Source organism: Semicossyphus pulcher, unplaced genomic scaffold (assembly GCF_022749685.1).
Source record: "Semicossyphus pulcher isolate SPU_LCO1_2020_fin unplaced genomic scaffold, fSemPul1.0.p SCAF_12, whole genome shotgun sequence".
Lineage (NCBI taxonomy): Eukaryota > Metazoa > Chordata > Actinopteri > Labriformes > Labridae > Semicossyphus > Semicossyphus pulcher.
The window spans coordinates 30263946-30280876 of record NW_027211626.1 but is presented as its reverse complement, the minus strand read 5'-3'; the positions used below and the strand labels follow the sequence as shown (position 1 = coordinate 30280876).

At 41.3% G+C, this 16931-nt stretch overlaps 2 protein-coding genes across 3 annotated transcripts; one reads left to right on the top strand and one right to left on the bottom strand.

Moving 5' to 3' along the window:
• Nucleotides 1-345: 345 nt before the first annotated feature.
• Nucleotides 346-6956, bottom strand: LOC138588885 (uncharacterized). Its single transcript, XM_069659134.1, has 5 exons — nucleotides 6875-6956; nucleotides 1528-1684; nucleotides 973-1343; nucleotides 551-779; nucleotides 346-467 (listed from the first exon to the last, which is right to left on the bottom strand). Exons 1-5 carry the CDS (start codon nucleotides 6935-6937, stop codon nucleotides 346-348), a joined length of 942 nt encoding a protein of 313 aa, XP_069515235.1. The 5' UTR covers nucleotides 6938-6956.
• A 217-nt stretch (nucleotides 6957-7173) lies between these two features.
• On the top strand, nucleotides 7174-16894 carry prkn (parkin RBR E3 ubiquitin protein ligase). 2 transcript variants are annotated; one of them, XM_069658777.1, is made up of 11 exons: nucleotides 7174-7249; nucleotides 7505-7668; nucleotides 7883-8135; nucleotides 8215-8330; nucleotides 9564-9647; nucleotides 9825-9940; nucleotides 10103-10239; nucleotides 10630-10691; nucleotides 13885-14115; nucleotides 15208-15325; nucleotides 16300-16894. In XM_069658777.1, exons 1-11 carry the CDS (start codon nucleotides 7243-7245, stop codon nucleotides 16401-16403), a joined length of 1392 nt encoding a protein of 463 aa, XP_069514878.1. In that variant the 5' UTR covers nucleotides 7174-7242; the 3' UTR covers nucleotides 16404-16894. The 2 variants fall into 2 exon arrangements, with proteins under 2 accessions (XP_069514878.1, XP_069514879.1); XM_069658778.1 differs by lacking the exon at nucleotides 16300-16894 and adding an exon at nucleotides 15694-16283.
• Nucleotides 16895-16931: the final 37 nt, after the last annotated feature.

Below are 16931 nucleotides of genomic sequence, written 5' to 3'. Positions count from 1 at the left end.
TGGTCTCTTTGTGGTTGTCACTATGTAGTTACTCTTTGTGGTCATTTTGTATATCATTTTAGTCGTTTTTCATCTCTCTGTGGTCATTTGGAATCTCTTTGAGGTAGTTTTGTGTCTCTTTGTAGAAACTTGTAGCATTTTAATGTAGATTAAAAGGTAGTTATGGCAACACTCTGCTCTGCAACAGGTCGCTATGAAAACAGAGTCACTGAGTTGCCTGACCTTAAACTGAACAACTGAAAGAGAACTGAACGTTGGAAAGCTTCTCATGGTCCAGCAGCGGAAGGCCGTGTTGTTCTTTTTGGACGTTTTTGTCCTCAAGTGGGGGAACTGTCGAGCTGTCCATCAGAGAAACCGTGGATCTCGATTGGCTCTGCGGGAGCGGAAACGGATCTCAGACAATTTGGAGTTGATGCCAGAGCCAATTACCCCTCTCTTGGCAAGAGGGAACCGAGCCAAGATGGCATCTGAAAAACAAAAAAAGAGGAAGACTGTCACAGATAGCAAGGACAGATACAAATATGGGAGCTACAAACTAAACTGAACCTACTGAAGATGGCATTGATCTTGTGCGGGTCGAGCGCGCTGCGTTGTGGGTGAAAGGCTGGCCGGCGGCTCCGTCCACCTCGCAGGTTACTGTTCATCAAAGTGTTCATATCAAACACACCCATCAGCAGTGTACGAGCCATTGCAGTTGGAGACTGGGCCTGATTAGCTGCCTGCCATGAGCGGACTTCGCAGAGAACACCAGAGCCTGGGTACACCTCCACCTGGCTCAGCTGGACGGAGCAAGTAAGTGTTTTCAATAACAGGCTGTTAAAAGGGATGCTAAAAAGCTGATAACAACAAGTAACGTAGGTTGTAAAGAGGTGTTAACAGGCTGCCAAAGAGCTTTTAACTATACTAAATTGATCAAGTTGAACTAGTTTCAAGTGTTATATTTAGTGTAAATTGGTCCAGACGTATACTCACCTGACCATTAAGATGCCCGCTAGTGCACTGGCTCTCAGAACAGCTCCTTCTCAGCTCTTCCATGTCGGTTTGGCTGCAGAGTGGAGCCTCTTCTGCCATGTGGCTCCCAAGGCCCAAGTCTGCTTCTCCTGGCACCTCCTCATGGTCTGAGCCCAGGGGTCCCCAGGACTCTGACATGTCTCCGCAGAGCTCCTCCTGTAGCTGCTGAACATAGACCTGTGGGCTGAGGTCTCCTTCCAGATTGGCTGTTGGCAGTTGGTGATGCGAGTATGGAGTGTAACTGTCGCTCCTGCCTGTTGCCATGGAGACTGATTGGTGACTGTTGGCCTGGCCCAACGTCTGCCACATGGTGGACAGGAGCCCAGGGATTTCTTGGAAATTAAGTTATATTAAATGTTACACAATCATACCAAATAAAATTTAACCGGATCAGAACTTAATCAAATGTGAACCAGATCAGAAGTGAAAGGAAGTAAAAAAATTATTACATTTCTGTTTGGTCACAAATAGGTCACCCGTGCACAGGTTGACTAGGTGACAGTAATCTAGACCTACCTTGGACCAGCATGTTCTTCAGTGTCTGGTTCTCTGCTGACAGCTCTGCTTTCTCTCTTTCCAGCTCTCGAACCCGTGACCGCAGGAAGTGAAGCTCAGCGGTGTGTGAATGGGTGAGGACTGGCACATCCGACACACTTGACTCCACCTTCACTACCTGCAGGATGGTGGTAGGGAGGTCATCATTTAACTTTAAGTTACAGAGGTAACACCAGTTCTCTGAAAACATAAGTGAGGTATCTCACTATGATTTAGGCTCCTCTGCATAGTCCTCAGAAGCTTTGTCAAGACAACTACATCAGGAGGAGGTCAATCCTCTACCTACATAGGGGATGATGCAGTATCATCAGCTGTTCTCGCTTCTGACTCAGAAAGCCTTATCTCCTTACACGACTAACAATGGGACTGTTAGCTTAACTGTCCACGGACTGAGCTAATTACTCAATCACTGGGCACTAACTTCCCCGTGTTGTGTACAGAATCCTGAATTCCTCGCCATAAAAAATTCCATATTTCTGTCAATAAAAACCTATAAAAACAAAATCCTGCATCGTCCTGCGGGGTTATACGGAGGCATCATGTTAGTTGAGGGCGAACACACTACATGAAATGAATGTACACAAGCTACATTTTTTATCGACAAGTAACCAGTAAAAAAACGCTGATTTTAATAATGTTACTGTACATTCATATAATTTCTTAACCCCAATTCAATCAATATTATTTCCTTGACCTGAATTCATACAAGGTTGATTGCATGGGGAATTGTTTTCTCCCTTCCAATGAGTGTATTTAGAGATTCCCCTGAGAAACAGATGAAGTGGTGGCACTTTAACACTACACTACACTACTAAGACATAGGGTGGAGTCAATACGTTTGGACCATCATAGCTCTATTATTTTTACAGCCAATCACAATGACTGATCTTGCATTGTTGCTATAACACATATTGACATTTACCAATAGTTTTTATTGGTCTGAGAATGCTGAGGTGGGCGGGGCAGAGTGTTACATAAAGTGAAGGTGGGAAATTGTACGTTAAGTGAGCATGACAGCAAAAATGACTTATCACTAATAAGGGGGAAAAGAAATTGTATTTAAGTTTACCAACAAAGCAAAATGTTTATGATCAATTATTTGACAGGCTTTAAAAAATGTTACATAAGAACATTAATATAATATATTATGATAAAAAAAAACTTTTTGCACTGGCCCATTTTAGCTTAACCAGCTAGCTAAAATGGGCCACGAGTTTCAGCTAAAATGGGCCACATGAATATACACTCTTTTAATATACACTACACTCAGAAGTTGGACAGAAATTTAGGGTGCAAAACAAGTTCATAGCTTTAAACATGTATCCATATTGAGAAAAATCTTAATAATCCCTTTTTAAAATATGTGTTGCAGACGGTAAGGCAGGAGGACAGGCAGAGAAAACAAAAAGAGGGAGAAGAGAGACAAGAAAAAGACAGGGAAAGGAAGAAAGATTAGTATACAACCAGTGGAGAAAGGACAGAATGAAGGGTGCCATCAATGAGTACCATGAGATAGTAGAGAGAGGGAAGATGCCAAGTGTTTGCTTTTTAGCAAGAGCTTGGAATACTCCCAAGACCACTTTGCAAAGGCGTATAAGCGGCAAAGTTGCTGGCTCTGGCTATGCATCTGGTAGTAAGCCATACCTGCCAGAGTATTCTGAAAAGGAACTAGCCTGTACTGCCTCATCAAGCTCCTCTCGAGGTTTCCCCCTCACCAAAAGAGATATTCCGGGAATTGCATTTAGTTATGCAAAGGCCAAAAATATCAAAGGCTTCTCTGAAGTAAAAGCTACTGCTGGGTATTGCTGGTTTCATAACTTTTTGAAATGACCTCAGCATTAAGAAGCCAGAGGCTCTTTCAGTAGCAAGAGCAGCAGGGCGGAATCCTGAGGTAGTAGGAAAGTGGTTTCAACAAAATGAAGACCTGCTGGAGGAACTTGAAATCATTCCATCACATCTGAATTGTGATGAGTCTGGCATGCAAGACCAGTTTTGCTCCACGTGTTTGATTCGGGAGATGGGCAAGCCCTGTGTTGAGGTAATCACTGGGGAGAAAGAAGAGACCAACACTCCTTTCAGCCTTCAATGCGGCAGGAACATTCAGTCACACAATGGTCATCTTTAAAGGGAAGCAAGGAGTGAGTAGCTTTATGGTTGCCCAGAAAAGGTTGCTGTTAGGGTCTCAGACAACAGCTGGATAAACAGCGACCTGTTTCTGGAGTGGGGTCAGATCTTTACAAAATAGCTGCCCAGAGATGATCGAAGGCCCCATGTACTCCTGTTGGATGGCTACAATAGCCATGTCTACAATTTGGACTTCATACAACTGATAAATGCCCACAATGTGCATGTGATGGCCTATCGATCTCATAGACTGAGTGTGCTGTTGTCCATGCAACTTATGGTATCACAAGAGCTGTGGAGAGGATAATGGCATCTGTGATGAAGATGGTTACATTTGCAAAGACTAAACACAGTCAGGAAAAGCCCTAACAAGACCTGAGTGGGAGATGAGTGACTGATGTTGCTGAGCAACAAGAAATATTAATGCTTTTTGGTGTTTTGAGTTTGTCAAAAATGTTTGAGTTTTTAAGAAAATGTTTGACAAATGTTTCACACATGCATAAACACGCACACACACACACACACACACACACACACACACACACACACACAAATACAGACACCAATTCACAGAAACACATCCATGATCAGTTCATTTAAAAATGTATTTTTCAATTAAATATTTGTTTAACTTTATATTGCATGAAATTTATTTACAGTGTTGTTACTATGTTACTACACCAAAGACTTGTTGTGAATTTGCTGTTATAATTAAAAATACTGAAATCACTGTTCTCTGTTGGCCCATTTTGTGTGAACATTGGGGCGTAGCTCAAGATATTGTAGCTCTCGTAATTCAAATACAATTATATATATATATTTTTTTTTTTTAACAAATAAATCTTTAAGAGGCCATATATAAAAAATATCATTCAAACATAGTATCCACCAAAGAAACAGGTAAAGTCGGCACACGTGAAGTCAGGTACACCAAGAATGACCAGGGAGTGATTCAAGACAATCGATCCCCCCGTTTGCAAAACCTGCCCGAAAAAAGTTGTGGCAAAACACATCAAACTTGATGCAGCATCTGCGGATCACCACCCAGCACTTAACGTCCAACATAATTACTGAGTGGTTTTACATTTTACAGGGCGGCTGTGGCTCAGTGATAGAGTCAGTCGTCTTTCAATCAGTAGGTTGGAGGTTCGATCCCCAGCTCCTTCAGTATACATGTCGAAGTGTCCTTGGACAAGACACTGAACCCCAAATTGCTCCCGGTGGCATAGCCAATGTGTATGAAATAACTGATGGGCACTTTATGTAGCAGCCTCTGCCATCAGTGTGTGAATGGGTGAATGTGACATGTTGTGTAAAAGCAGCTTTGAGTGGTCGCAAAGACTAGAAAAGCGCTATTTAAGTACAGCCCATTTACGAACTTAGCTATTACGATGAAACATTGAGAAATTAAATAGAAACGTGTCACTTACAATCATTGACGTAGCAGTGAAAGTTGGGCTTTTAGTGCAACAGAGACAAACAGCAGTAAAGCGGCATGTAGTCTATGGAAGACAAAATAGTCCTCTCAAGTGCTGCAGTCAGTGGCTGTTTAACATTGCTTTCTACCATCTGTGTGGAGTAAATGCTGGGCATTGGAGGTTAATATACAGGTGTAAAACACTAACATAACATCAGGAGCTAGTTGACTTCCAGCACTATACCATGGGATTTAATTAATTGCAATTCAGTTATTAATAACCCTGCATGAGAGATGTTTCAATTTCTTTCTATTATTTTAACTTAAACTTCAAACAAACAATTATAGTCAGGATTTTCACAGGCCACATGTAATATTAGATTAATTATTAAAAATAGATGATTAAAAGATGACAAGAGGATGACATGGGGCATGGATGATCACAATAACACTTCATTTCACTTCTTTATTATCATTGTTAAAGTATTATGCTTTAAGAAAACAAACTGTTGCTGCTTCAAAGGGCAGCAACAGTCAAAACGCCAGCTAGATATTTTTTCATCCATGTTTCCCCTTCAAAAGGCAAAGAATTGTTTTTATCTTTACATATTATTTTTGGACTGTATTATTTCATTTGATTAATTAACAGTACAGTAACCTGCCGAGGAAAAGTGCTGCTGGTTGTGCTGCTGCATAAGAAATAATTGAAGTTTGTTGTCTGTATTGCTGTGTGCACCATTTATACACTGAGCTCTGTTGACTGAGGATGTTATTTAAGCAGTGTATGCTGTTATTGTATTTTTAATGCAGAATATTGCAAAGTAAATGTGCAGTTTGTCTGTTTGTCCTTTATACCTCAAAGTCATTTTTTTCTGGAAAAAAAGATTGTCCACCTATTTTTGTACTGGCCCACATTAACTACAATTTCTGCCTACACTTCTGAGATAAAGTTTGTGGAAATTGAGAAGAAAATTTAAATATTTAGGGATAACAGTGTGCTTCAAGGATAAAGAAGACTATACTTCTATGAAAAAATTAAAATGAAATTGTTGTTGTAAAGTCTAAAAAAGAACACATTAAGTATAGAAAACAAACTAAGTTTGTTGAATTTAACAAAATAAAGAATTTTGGTGGATCAGGATCAGCTTGGAGCTGCACCTATCAGCATGTTGCCTGTACAAATGCTTTAAACAGTTATGCAGAGGATGAGGATGCAGGTGGTGATTAAAATATGTAGTAACTTTTATTTTAAAAAGTTCTTAGTCTTTGTCTGTTTGTAGTTAATGTTATTTGATTTAGGGACTATCATATTAATTAATTCTCATATTCTGTCCATCAAATTGCTTCAAAATATCAAAATATCATCATCAAAATATCTTATAGCCTCACTAAAATTCCCCTGTTTATGAATGTATATATAAATTAATTTTATATATTCAGATATGAAGTCTGTTTTTAAATATTGCATACTGTATTTTTGTATTAATTCATCTTACAACGTGTGTAAAGGACTAGGTGAAACTTCTTTTCTTTTTTCATGTTAACGTAGATTCCTGAAGCTACACTGTGTCTTTGCAAAAGAAAAGATTAAAAAAATCTTACAGCCTGCGGAGTCACAGCCTTACATAAAATACACACATTCCTCCTGTATGATTTAAAGAAATATATATCCACATTCACCATTTATGCAAATATACCGTTTTGTATATGTATAAAACACAGTGACACACTGCAGGTGAACGTGTCTCCGGTGTAACCGTGCCTCACCGTCGGGCCGTTGCCGCCGCTGTGTGTCCGCTGCTGGACGTTGCTGTCCGGACTCTCCGTCATCTAAAGACACGAACAAGAGACAATAACGGCACTGTTATGACTGAGAAAACCCTGTAATGTACCGGTGCTGTGACCGCCAACCGCCGCTAACTGTAGAACATGAAGAACAAAAAAACAAGTTTATTAAAATTCATAAATACCTCAACTTCCGGTGCTGATCCGTACGTCATCTCCGCGTGACTGCGCTGTTGTACTACAGAGGGACGTCTGACGTTTCTTTTGCGTACAGCGGGACTACAGTTCCCATAGTGCTCAGGGAACAGCAGACTGTAAACATTCATGGAGTTTGAAGGACGAAGTGACGGATGATCGGTGAGTGTACGAAAATGAATATGAATTCTGCTGGACTGATTCTCATCGCAGTTTTGTTTGTGTGATACCGGGTCGGCCAATCAGCAGTTTCTGACTGCCAAATTTTGACCAATAATGTAATCCATTAGCTGGTTGAATAATCTCATCTATACCGTGCTCAGTAGGTCTGAGCGATGATTGAGGTTGTTGTGTAAATGAGATTCAAGATTTAATGTGGAGTAGAGCTCACCTCTTACATGTGTGCGTCTCCTCCAGTGTTTGTGCGCTATAATCTGGGGCCAGGTGTGGCTGTGGAGCTGCAGGAGGAGGCGAGTGTGGCCCAGCTGAAGGAAGTGGTGGGAAATCAGCAGGGCGTCCAACCGGAGCACCTCAGGGTGCTGTTCGCTGGGAGGTCCCTGAGAAGCAGCTCCAAGCTGCAGGTCAGTGGTGGAAAGATCTAAAAGGAGTGAGAAGAAAAAGGATGGAGGAGTCTTTACCTCGCCGTCCTGTAATATTCATGTTTATCTCCATTTGTTCTCTTTTTCTCCTTTTCTCCTCTTCTCCTCTCCTAGCCTCCTTTCCTATTCTTCCTATTCTTCCTATCCTCCTCTAATCATCTCATCCTCTCCTTCTCTTCTCTCCTTTTTGTGTCAGGATTGCGACCTCCCAGAGCAGAGTACCATCCATGTCGTCCTCCCTCCATCAGGTTCTTCCTCTTCCCAGCTGGGCCTCTTGCAGGAGAGACTGGCTCGAGGTGGAGAGGAGGAACCGGACAGTCTGACCAGGCTGGATCTCAGCTCCTCACGCTTGCCTTCCACTTCCTCAGGCCTGGCAGTGATCCTAGAGGGGAGTGATGGAGGAGGAGGCGTCAGAGGTGCAGAGGAGGCGCAGACTGCATGTTTGAAAGGTCAGTGAAGGTTATAACAATGTGTTCTCCTGGTCTCTTTCAGTACTAGTATTCTAACAGTGTGTACTTGTGTTTACAGACGTGCATGTCTGCAGTACTTTCTTTGTGTACTGTAAGAGTTGCAGGTCGATCCAACCTGGAAAACTGAGAGTGCGCTGCAGCCGCTGCAGACAGACCACACTGACACTGAGCAGGGTGAGCACAGTACTTATACTACATGGTACTTATGCTACACAGTACAAAAACTACACAGTATTTATACTTAACAGTTCTAATACTACGAAGGATTAATACCACCCGAGTATCCAGTCTTTATATTACTGTACTTAAACTAAACAGCATTTACATTGTGTAGAACTTTTACTGCACACATTTATTCAGTACTAGTATTATGTGTATTTTAAGTTCTTCCAGCTGGGGCCATTATGTGTTTTCCTTTGCAATTTAGATACATGCAAGTTAAGTTAATTGATGATTCTAAAATTGCCTGTAAGTGAGTGTGTCAGTGTCAGGGTGTACCCTGCCTCTCACCAATGTAAGCTGGGATCGACTTAAGCCCCCCCTGACTCTCTAAGAATAAGCAGTATTTTTAATTGCTTGAGTAGATATACTAAAGTATAGTACTTATACTGCACATGTTAGGGATGTGCACCGGTTAACCGTTAACCTACCGTTAAGAATTTTAATCGGTTAATACTACCAGTTAAACACTTAAATAAAATGTAGTCTTTTTTAATATACTGTACATATATATTCGGTAAACACATTATTTGATATCGTTAGCTTAGCTGAGCCTGAGAGAAAGTAAAATGAAATGAGCAGTTGCAAATGTTTATTTACTTATTGTTGCTGCTGGATCACATGGCTGTATGGTCACGTGCATGCGTAAAAAGGACACTGGACAGTGCATTCATGTCTGTGGGCCCAATTGTCGGTGCCACAGGTTATGGCTGAGGATGCTAATAAATTTACCTCATAGTTGTGTGTGTGTGTGTATGAGTGTGTGTGTCTTTCTGCGATTATTAGGGAGAGTGTGCATCAGAATGAGCGTGCATGATGGCGAGGTTGTTGTCAGTCTCCGGCTTTTCTTTCTAAAGAAGACTTTTATCCAATACAAAAATTCAATTTTCCAAATGCACATCCCTAGCACATGATTTATATTACAAGTGTTTATTGTACACAATGTTTAAACCACAATTACTTGACAGTATTTATACTGCAATTTACTTATACTACACAGTACTAAAACTACACAGGATATTCTACACAGTATTTATACTCTTAATTTAGTATTAACACTGTTGAAAAAGCTGTATTTCTACTGTTTAAAGGCAGAATTTTTATCTGAAACCCTGTGTGTTTCAGATACAAGTTTAATGGTTACCGATAAGGGAGAACATCAGCAGTTTTCCTCTCTCTCTCTGTCAGGGTCCGTCCTGTTGGGATGATGTCCTCTTGCGAGATCGTATCCATGGTTTGTGTCAAACGGAAGATTGTCATGGCAACATTGCGGTAAGGGGGCAGGGGTGCTGTTTAATATGGCAGTCTTGTTCTGAGCTGTGAAACTGAACATTTGTCTATTTGAGGTCAGTCCATCCAGTGGCATTCTGGGAGCTGTTGTTAATGTGTGTGTAGCTGTGCGTGTGTGTGTTTGTGTTACTGTCTTTTTAACTCTCTGTTTGTGTGCAGGAGTTCTACATGAAGTGTGCATCCCATCCAACCTCAGATGATGACCTCTCTGTGGCCCTTGACCTCATTATGACTAACAGCAGAGACGTCCCCTGTATTGCCTGCACCGACATCATGTAATACACACACACACACACACACACACACACACACACACACACACACACACACATGCTTTTGAATAATTTCTATTAAACATAAACATACATCTGGCTCACCTTCCCCTGTCTCTCTTTCTCTCCCTCCCTTTTCACTCTTTCCCTGTCATACTGTCTCAGGGACGTGGTCCTAGTCTTCCAGTGTTTGGAGCGTCATGTGATCTGTCTTGACTGCTTCCGTCGTTACTGTCAGACACGGCTAAACGAGCGACAGTTTGTGTGTCATCCTGTGGTCGGCTACTCGCTGCCATGTGCTGGTGAGTGTGTGTTGTGAATGTACTGTTGAAAACAGTGTGATGTCACTGCAGTTTTCTGAGTCTAAAAACTGGAGTCTGAAATTTTATCACTCATCCAACTGCTCCCTAAGATCACTCCACTCTTTAAAATGATCACAACAGTGCTCCATAAGATCAGTCCAGCACTCCACAAGAACCATCAGCATCATTGTCATCATCTCTTCATTATCAACTCTGCAGTTTTTTGTCTTCATTAATGGCTGGTTGTCATCACTAACATCAGGGTTCATTTAAGAGTAGAATCTGTTCCAGTGATTGACACAATATAGAACTTAATTTTAATGTGGTATATGTTTTTTTAATTACTATAATATAATTACAGGTGTTTAATGTCCTTATCTGTGTCTCCAGCTGGATGCATCGACTCTCTCATTAAAGAGTTGCATCATTTCCGGATTTTGGGAGACGATCAGGTTAGTGTTCCTCCTCATACAGTACACACACATACATACAGTAAATATGTATATCTACACATACTATTGCTGGGCGGTATGACTGAAAATCTGTATCATGGTATTTTTTAATATTCTGGCCGTTTTTTACGGTATATCACGTTATTTGTTTTTGTTTTTTCTCATGATTGGGTCTTTATATAGGTTTATAGTAGGGGTGGGCGATATGACCTAAAATTTGTGTGTATTATTATTTGTTTTCCTTTTGGTGGTATCGGTATTATCTTGCGGTATTAAAAATTGACATGGTACTCTACTCAAAACTAGTTGTAGCTCTTTTTGCTCTATTGTCGATACAAGGGAACACATCAATGTGTTTTCATGTACATATAAACAATTAACAATTATACTTTATATTATTTGGGACTTTATTTTCTATTTTACAAAACAAAAATCCACTCCTACTTTTACCACACTTGGTTCAGCGACTAAAAATAGACTTGTGGGCTCAATTCAATTCAATTTTTATTTCAGTTCTTTTTTAATAGACAAAACAAAATACAAAGATAGAACATAAAAGCACCATCAAAATCTTTAGCAATAAATCAAAAAGGTGTAGGCAGAAGCTAAAGCTTTAAAAATTGAACTTGTGGGCTGCAACTGGTTTACTTATCATCTACTGTTGGTATCTAATGGTGTTCAAATGTATGTTTAATCAGCGTGACCAGCCCTGTGACAGTAACTTTTGGAAACGAAACTCACACATCCTACTTCCTGTCACCAAAAGCACAACCTCATGCCGTGTGTGCGCAGCAGGTGAAGCTGCTAAAAGTAAACACTCCACGGCATCTCTGCTCCGTGAACAGTCCGTTCATGTGGCCACAGCTTTAAACAGCACCGGGGCGAGGTTACGCTAATAACGGGAACACATTCACTGAAAAGCCGACATACATAACTGCGTGTCTGACTCATCATCAGACATTATATTATGACGGCTGCAGCATCGTGCACATGTTTACAGGCAAGTGACACACACACAACACTGCATGCAGAGCGTCAGGTCTCTGTGTGCTCTGCAGAAGAGATGCACTATGTGATATCAGACAGACTTTTCTTGTAGATAAATTGTGGAAAACGAGTACAAAAACCAAAACATTTGTGTTTACCCCAATATTGACAGTATTGCAAAATCCTTGTCGTGGCAGAACGTGACACTGGTGATGGTGTGAAACCGGTATACTGTATACTACTACACTCTAGATTTTCCTTAAATCAGCATTTTATGGCCAGCCCGATCCAGATCTGATCCGCATTGAAAACCTCCTGAATGTGATCAAGAGGAAGATGGATGGTCACAAGAAATTGAACAAAGAATTATTTCCACAAAGAGTGGCATAACGCATAACCCAACCGCAATGTGACAGACTGATTGAAAGCATTCCAAGATTCATGAAAGCTGCAATTAAAAACCAGGTTATTCCACCAAATATTGTGAATTCTTCCTAACTTAAAAGATTAGTATTCTGTTGTCTTAACCAGTTGTCATGTTATGCAAATAAAAGACCTGAATAAGAATAATTTATTTGGGAGTAGGGAGAAATGTTGTATACAGTAGAACAAATGTTCATGTTACACAAACACATACCTATAAATAGTACAACCAGAGACATCGTTTTTTATGCAGTGGTCTCTTATTTTTGTCCGGAGCTGTATATGTGTGTTTGTGTACATACTGTAAACCTATACACAAACTCTGCAATGTTTCCACTCAGTGAAATGTATAAACCGCAGACTTCTTATTCTTATTCTCAGTAAGGCCAGATACATTGTTATGGCTGGACTTCTACACCAGAATCAAACTTAACTCTTTAGAAAAAAAAACTTCTGTCCTGTTATATATAAAGAAAAATTTCAAGGTGGCTCTCTGTGTTTATTGGCATAGAAATTCTACTAAAACATCAAAGAATATTTGAACAAACATTGAACATAAACATTGAATTGATTGTTTTTCTAGGATCCAGACTTCTTTTGGAAGACCATGATTTCAGACTTACTAGTTGAAAGTCAGTGCCCTGTTCTGACAGTACTGCTGTAGGAGGTACATCTGCTGCTGTTGTCCTGTGTGTGACAGCAACAGCAGGTCATCAGCATAGAGCAGGAATTTTCCGTTCTTATTATTAAGGGATCCAGATTGCTCCCACAGTACTGCTCATTAATGTAGATTTTAAATAGAGCTGGCCACAAGGTGTTGACACCTCTTCCTTAAGTGAAGTCTTCTTGGCACAGACTCCAGATTAATAACCTACATACAGTATATTGACTTAACTATGTCATGAGGTTTACCCCTTCACTTATTTGGGGAATTTGGTGATATTATACCTCTTGCCAAAAAGAATTATAAGCCTGTTTAAAATCAGTAAAACATGCAAAAATGTTTTGCATTGCATTGTTTTTTCATGATGAATTTTAAGCATCTCTGTCCTGATGCTGTCAGGTTCACATGCGTTGCCCTCTGTTGCTGTTTTGTTCGCTCTCGGCTGGCTGTTTGCTTGCCCTTTGTTTGCTATGGTGTAATATCCACTATCAATATTAATTTGCACTCTCTAACTAGAAGGTGCAGAACTCAAGTCAGTGACACTGATGCACAATGATGCTGATTTATTTGTGAAATGAGGGGGCGCCCAGTAGGCCCATGTGGGCTCTCTTTACTGTCAGCCCTCAGTCACATCTATGTACGCTCTCTGTCAACTCTTTGTTGACTTTATGTCGGCTCCTTCCGCTCTTTCATGGCTCTCTTTTGGCTCTCCTTTGGCCATTTGTTAGCCCTCTGTAGGTCTTCTGTTGGCTCTAAGTCACCAGCCGTCTCTCTCTGCCCTCTGTCGGCTCTCTGTTAACTCTAGGCTTTGTCTTCTTTCTTTGTTGACTTTCTGTTGTCTATCATTCACCTGTTGGCTCTATGTCAGCTCCCTATCAGATCTCTGTTAGTACTTTGTAGGCCTTTTGTCGCTGCTGCACAGATTGCAAACATGACAATTTTATTTTGATTTATAAAAGTGTTTCGATGCAGCTACTGATACAGAACAGAACTCTGTCTATCAAAACTGAAGGGAATATTCTTGAGCTGTCTGACTTTAACCTTTAATTTGGTCCACTAATAGAAACATCCAACATGTCAGCTGCTTATTTCTACTCTTTTCCTCTCTCTCCCTCTTAGTATGGCCGTTACCTGCAGTACGGGGCAGAGGAGTGCCTGCGGGAAATTGGAGGGCTCATGTGCCCATCACCTGGCTGTGGGGCGGGGCTTGTCCCACTTGAGGGCAGCAGAAGGGTGGAGTGTGACAGACAGCTGGGATGTGGCTTTGTCTTCTGCAAAGACTGCAGGGAGGTGTACCATGAGGGGGCTTGTCACACAGAGCCGGCCCCACCCCCAGGTGAAACCTCACAGGTAAACTAACCATTCACTGGGCTCCACTATTCACCTTGTGCTGCCCCACCCATTTTTCCTAGTTAGTTAGTTATTCCTGTTTATTGCTTGCATAGTTTGCTAGCTATGGCATTTTCAAATCAAAAAAGAGAAGGGTCTGAAGTCTTGCAGATATGCTTTACTGCAGCACACGCCCACTTCACTACACGCCTACCCCTTTAGTTTGTCTCCTAAACCTAACCTTGTAGTTTTAGTTCCTAAACCCAAGGGGCATTTCACACAGCATTGTGAGCGAGTCAGAGTAGTGCTAAGCTCGCGATGATTACACTAAACAAAGTAATTGTGATATTACAAAATGATGCGATGTGGAGGAATCCTAGTTAAATGGTAAATGGTAAATGGACTGTACTTATATAGCGCTTTTCTAGTCTTTGCGACCACTCAAAGCTGCTTTTACACTACATGTGACATTCACCCATTCACACACTGATGGCAGAGGCTGCTACGTAAAGTGCCCAACTGTCAATCAGATATCACATTCATACCCGTTGGCTGTGCCACCGGGAGCAATTTGGGGTTCAGTGTCACTGAAGTGACACTTCGCCATGTAGCCTGACGGAGCTTGGGATCGAACCTCCGACCTTCCGATTGAAAGACGACCGACTCTACCACTGAGCCACAGCCACCCCCAGGCAAAGAATTCTGTAGGCGGAGGACAAGATGTCTGGTGCTGGAAGCATTCTAGGGTGCCTTTGTAGTTGGAGTTGTATTATCCACTAGCGTTTCAATGGGCTTTAACTGCATGTGGGAAAACGGTAACAAAAGAACAACGGGAACAAAAGAGTTGGAACGCATCAGCCATCATCTGACAACAAAAGCAGACATCTGCATATGAGTGAAGCTAACAATCCGACCACAGACATCGTTTCTCGACTCCAATTCCATATTTGTTTCTCAAGTTGCTAGTCGGATGTAAACAATGTGAACACGTACTTTAAATACTGTAACAGTGCACAGTAAAGGAACTCAGTAGACCCGGAATAACCCAAAAGTTTCTCCTCTTCCCCTCAATCTGTCTCCTTCTCTGATCTTCCCTCCCTCTCTCCTTCTCAGGGTTTTGTGGTGGAGGAGGAGGCGTCCTTCAGAGCAAGGTGGGATAGAGCCTCCCTGCTCCTGCTGCAGGAGACAACTAAACGCTGCCCTCAGTGTTCAGTTCCCGTGGAGAGAAATGGTGAGAATGAACGAACTGATCTGAACTAGTCTGAACTTGTGTTAACTGTTGGCATCTGGTTTGAATTGGTGTGAACTGATCTTAACTGGTCTGAACTGGTTTGAATGGTGAGAACAGAAGGCCGTACTATGAAGAAAGTTAGACATACACTGGCTTTGTGTAAGCTGGCTCAACAAAATCTAAAGCCCCTATATTTTTGTGACAAATGCACAAACAGTAGTGGTGCTCCTAAACTTTGGATAAATCTCAACAGTAGAGTCAAGAAATGCATTAAGGTCTGCCCTGTCATATAATGAAAGAAATGTGCATATCTCTTAAATTTATGGCCAAATTATCCATCCATTATCTATACTGCTTATCCTGTTCAGGGAGCCCAGCTGTCATTGGGAGAGAGGCAGGGTACATCCTGGGCTGATCACCAGTCAATCACTGACACATAGGCGCATCCTACCACACTCACGTCACTGTGCAGCCCCTGGCCAAATCAGAGTAAGATTAATTGAACATAAACCTCTAGCTGCTGTGCCTTCCTCATTCTTTCAATGTAAGGATAATCTGCTGTGTGAAATTTAAATTGAAACCAACAGGAAACAATGAGAGGAGTAAGACTGGGGGGGATATCAGATTTCCTGTGGTGTGAAGCTTACAGATAGTGCTGCTGTAACCGCACAGCTTCACTCCATGACATCACCTATGCAAGGTTACAGTTCAACACGTTTTCAAAGGCTTGTAACATATTCTCTCTGCTGAGAGCTGAATCAAATCTGAATTCTGAAATGTTTTTATAGATGAAACAATAGCTGTGATGAAGAATCTGATGACTCAAACTCAACAGAGAAAAAAAATCCATCAATTTATGTCACATCTGTACTTTACCATTATGTCAGAAACCACCATAACACTATATCAATACTGGATGTTTCTGTTTGTGATGTGTGTGTAATGGGTGTGTGATGTATTATCTCCCCCTGCAGGTGGCTGTATGCACATGCAGTGTCCTATGTGCAGAGCAGAGTGGTGTTGGCTCTGTGGAGTCACCTGGAACAGAGAGTGTATGGGAAACCACTGGTTTGGATAATACACACACACACACACACACACACACACACACACGCTCACAGTTGTCCACAGACACTTCAGCAGCTGTAAGGAGGAGCTGGGAATCAACCCACCAACTCTGCTCATGCAGCTGATTTTAAATGAACTTTGCTTGGAAACCAATGAAACTGATTGGATGAGACTGACAAGTATAAGACATTCACAGGTGCTGTTTGCAACACAGAAACTCATAATTGCAATAACTCTTATTTTACATGAACGCAGCATAACAATCAGGAAGCTGCAGGTGATTATGGGAGATCTGGTTAAAAGTGGATCTATATCAGGATCCAGTGTATCTGAAATTAAAGAAAGGAAGTCAGATGTAATCTCTCAACAAAAACAACGACAAGCTGTCAACATTTAGGTTTCCTTTTATCTCATGTTCACTTTCCTCCAGGTGAAGCATCACCTGCACCTGTTGTCATACATGTATTTATTGTAATGAAAATGTCACTGGTTTGAGCCTGTATCCTGTACATTCTCCACCACCAGTCTATCTAATAAA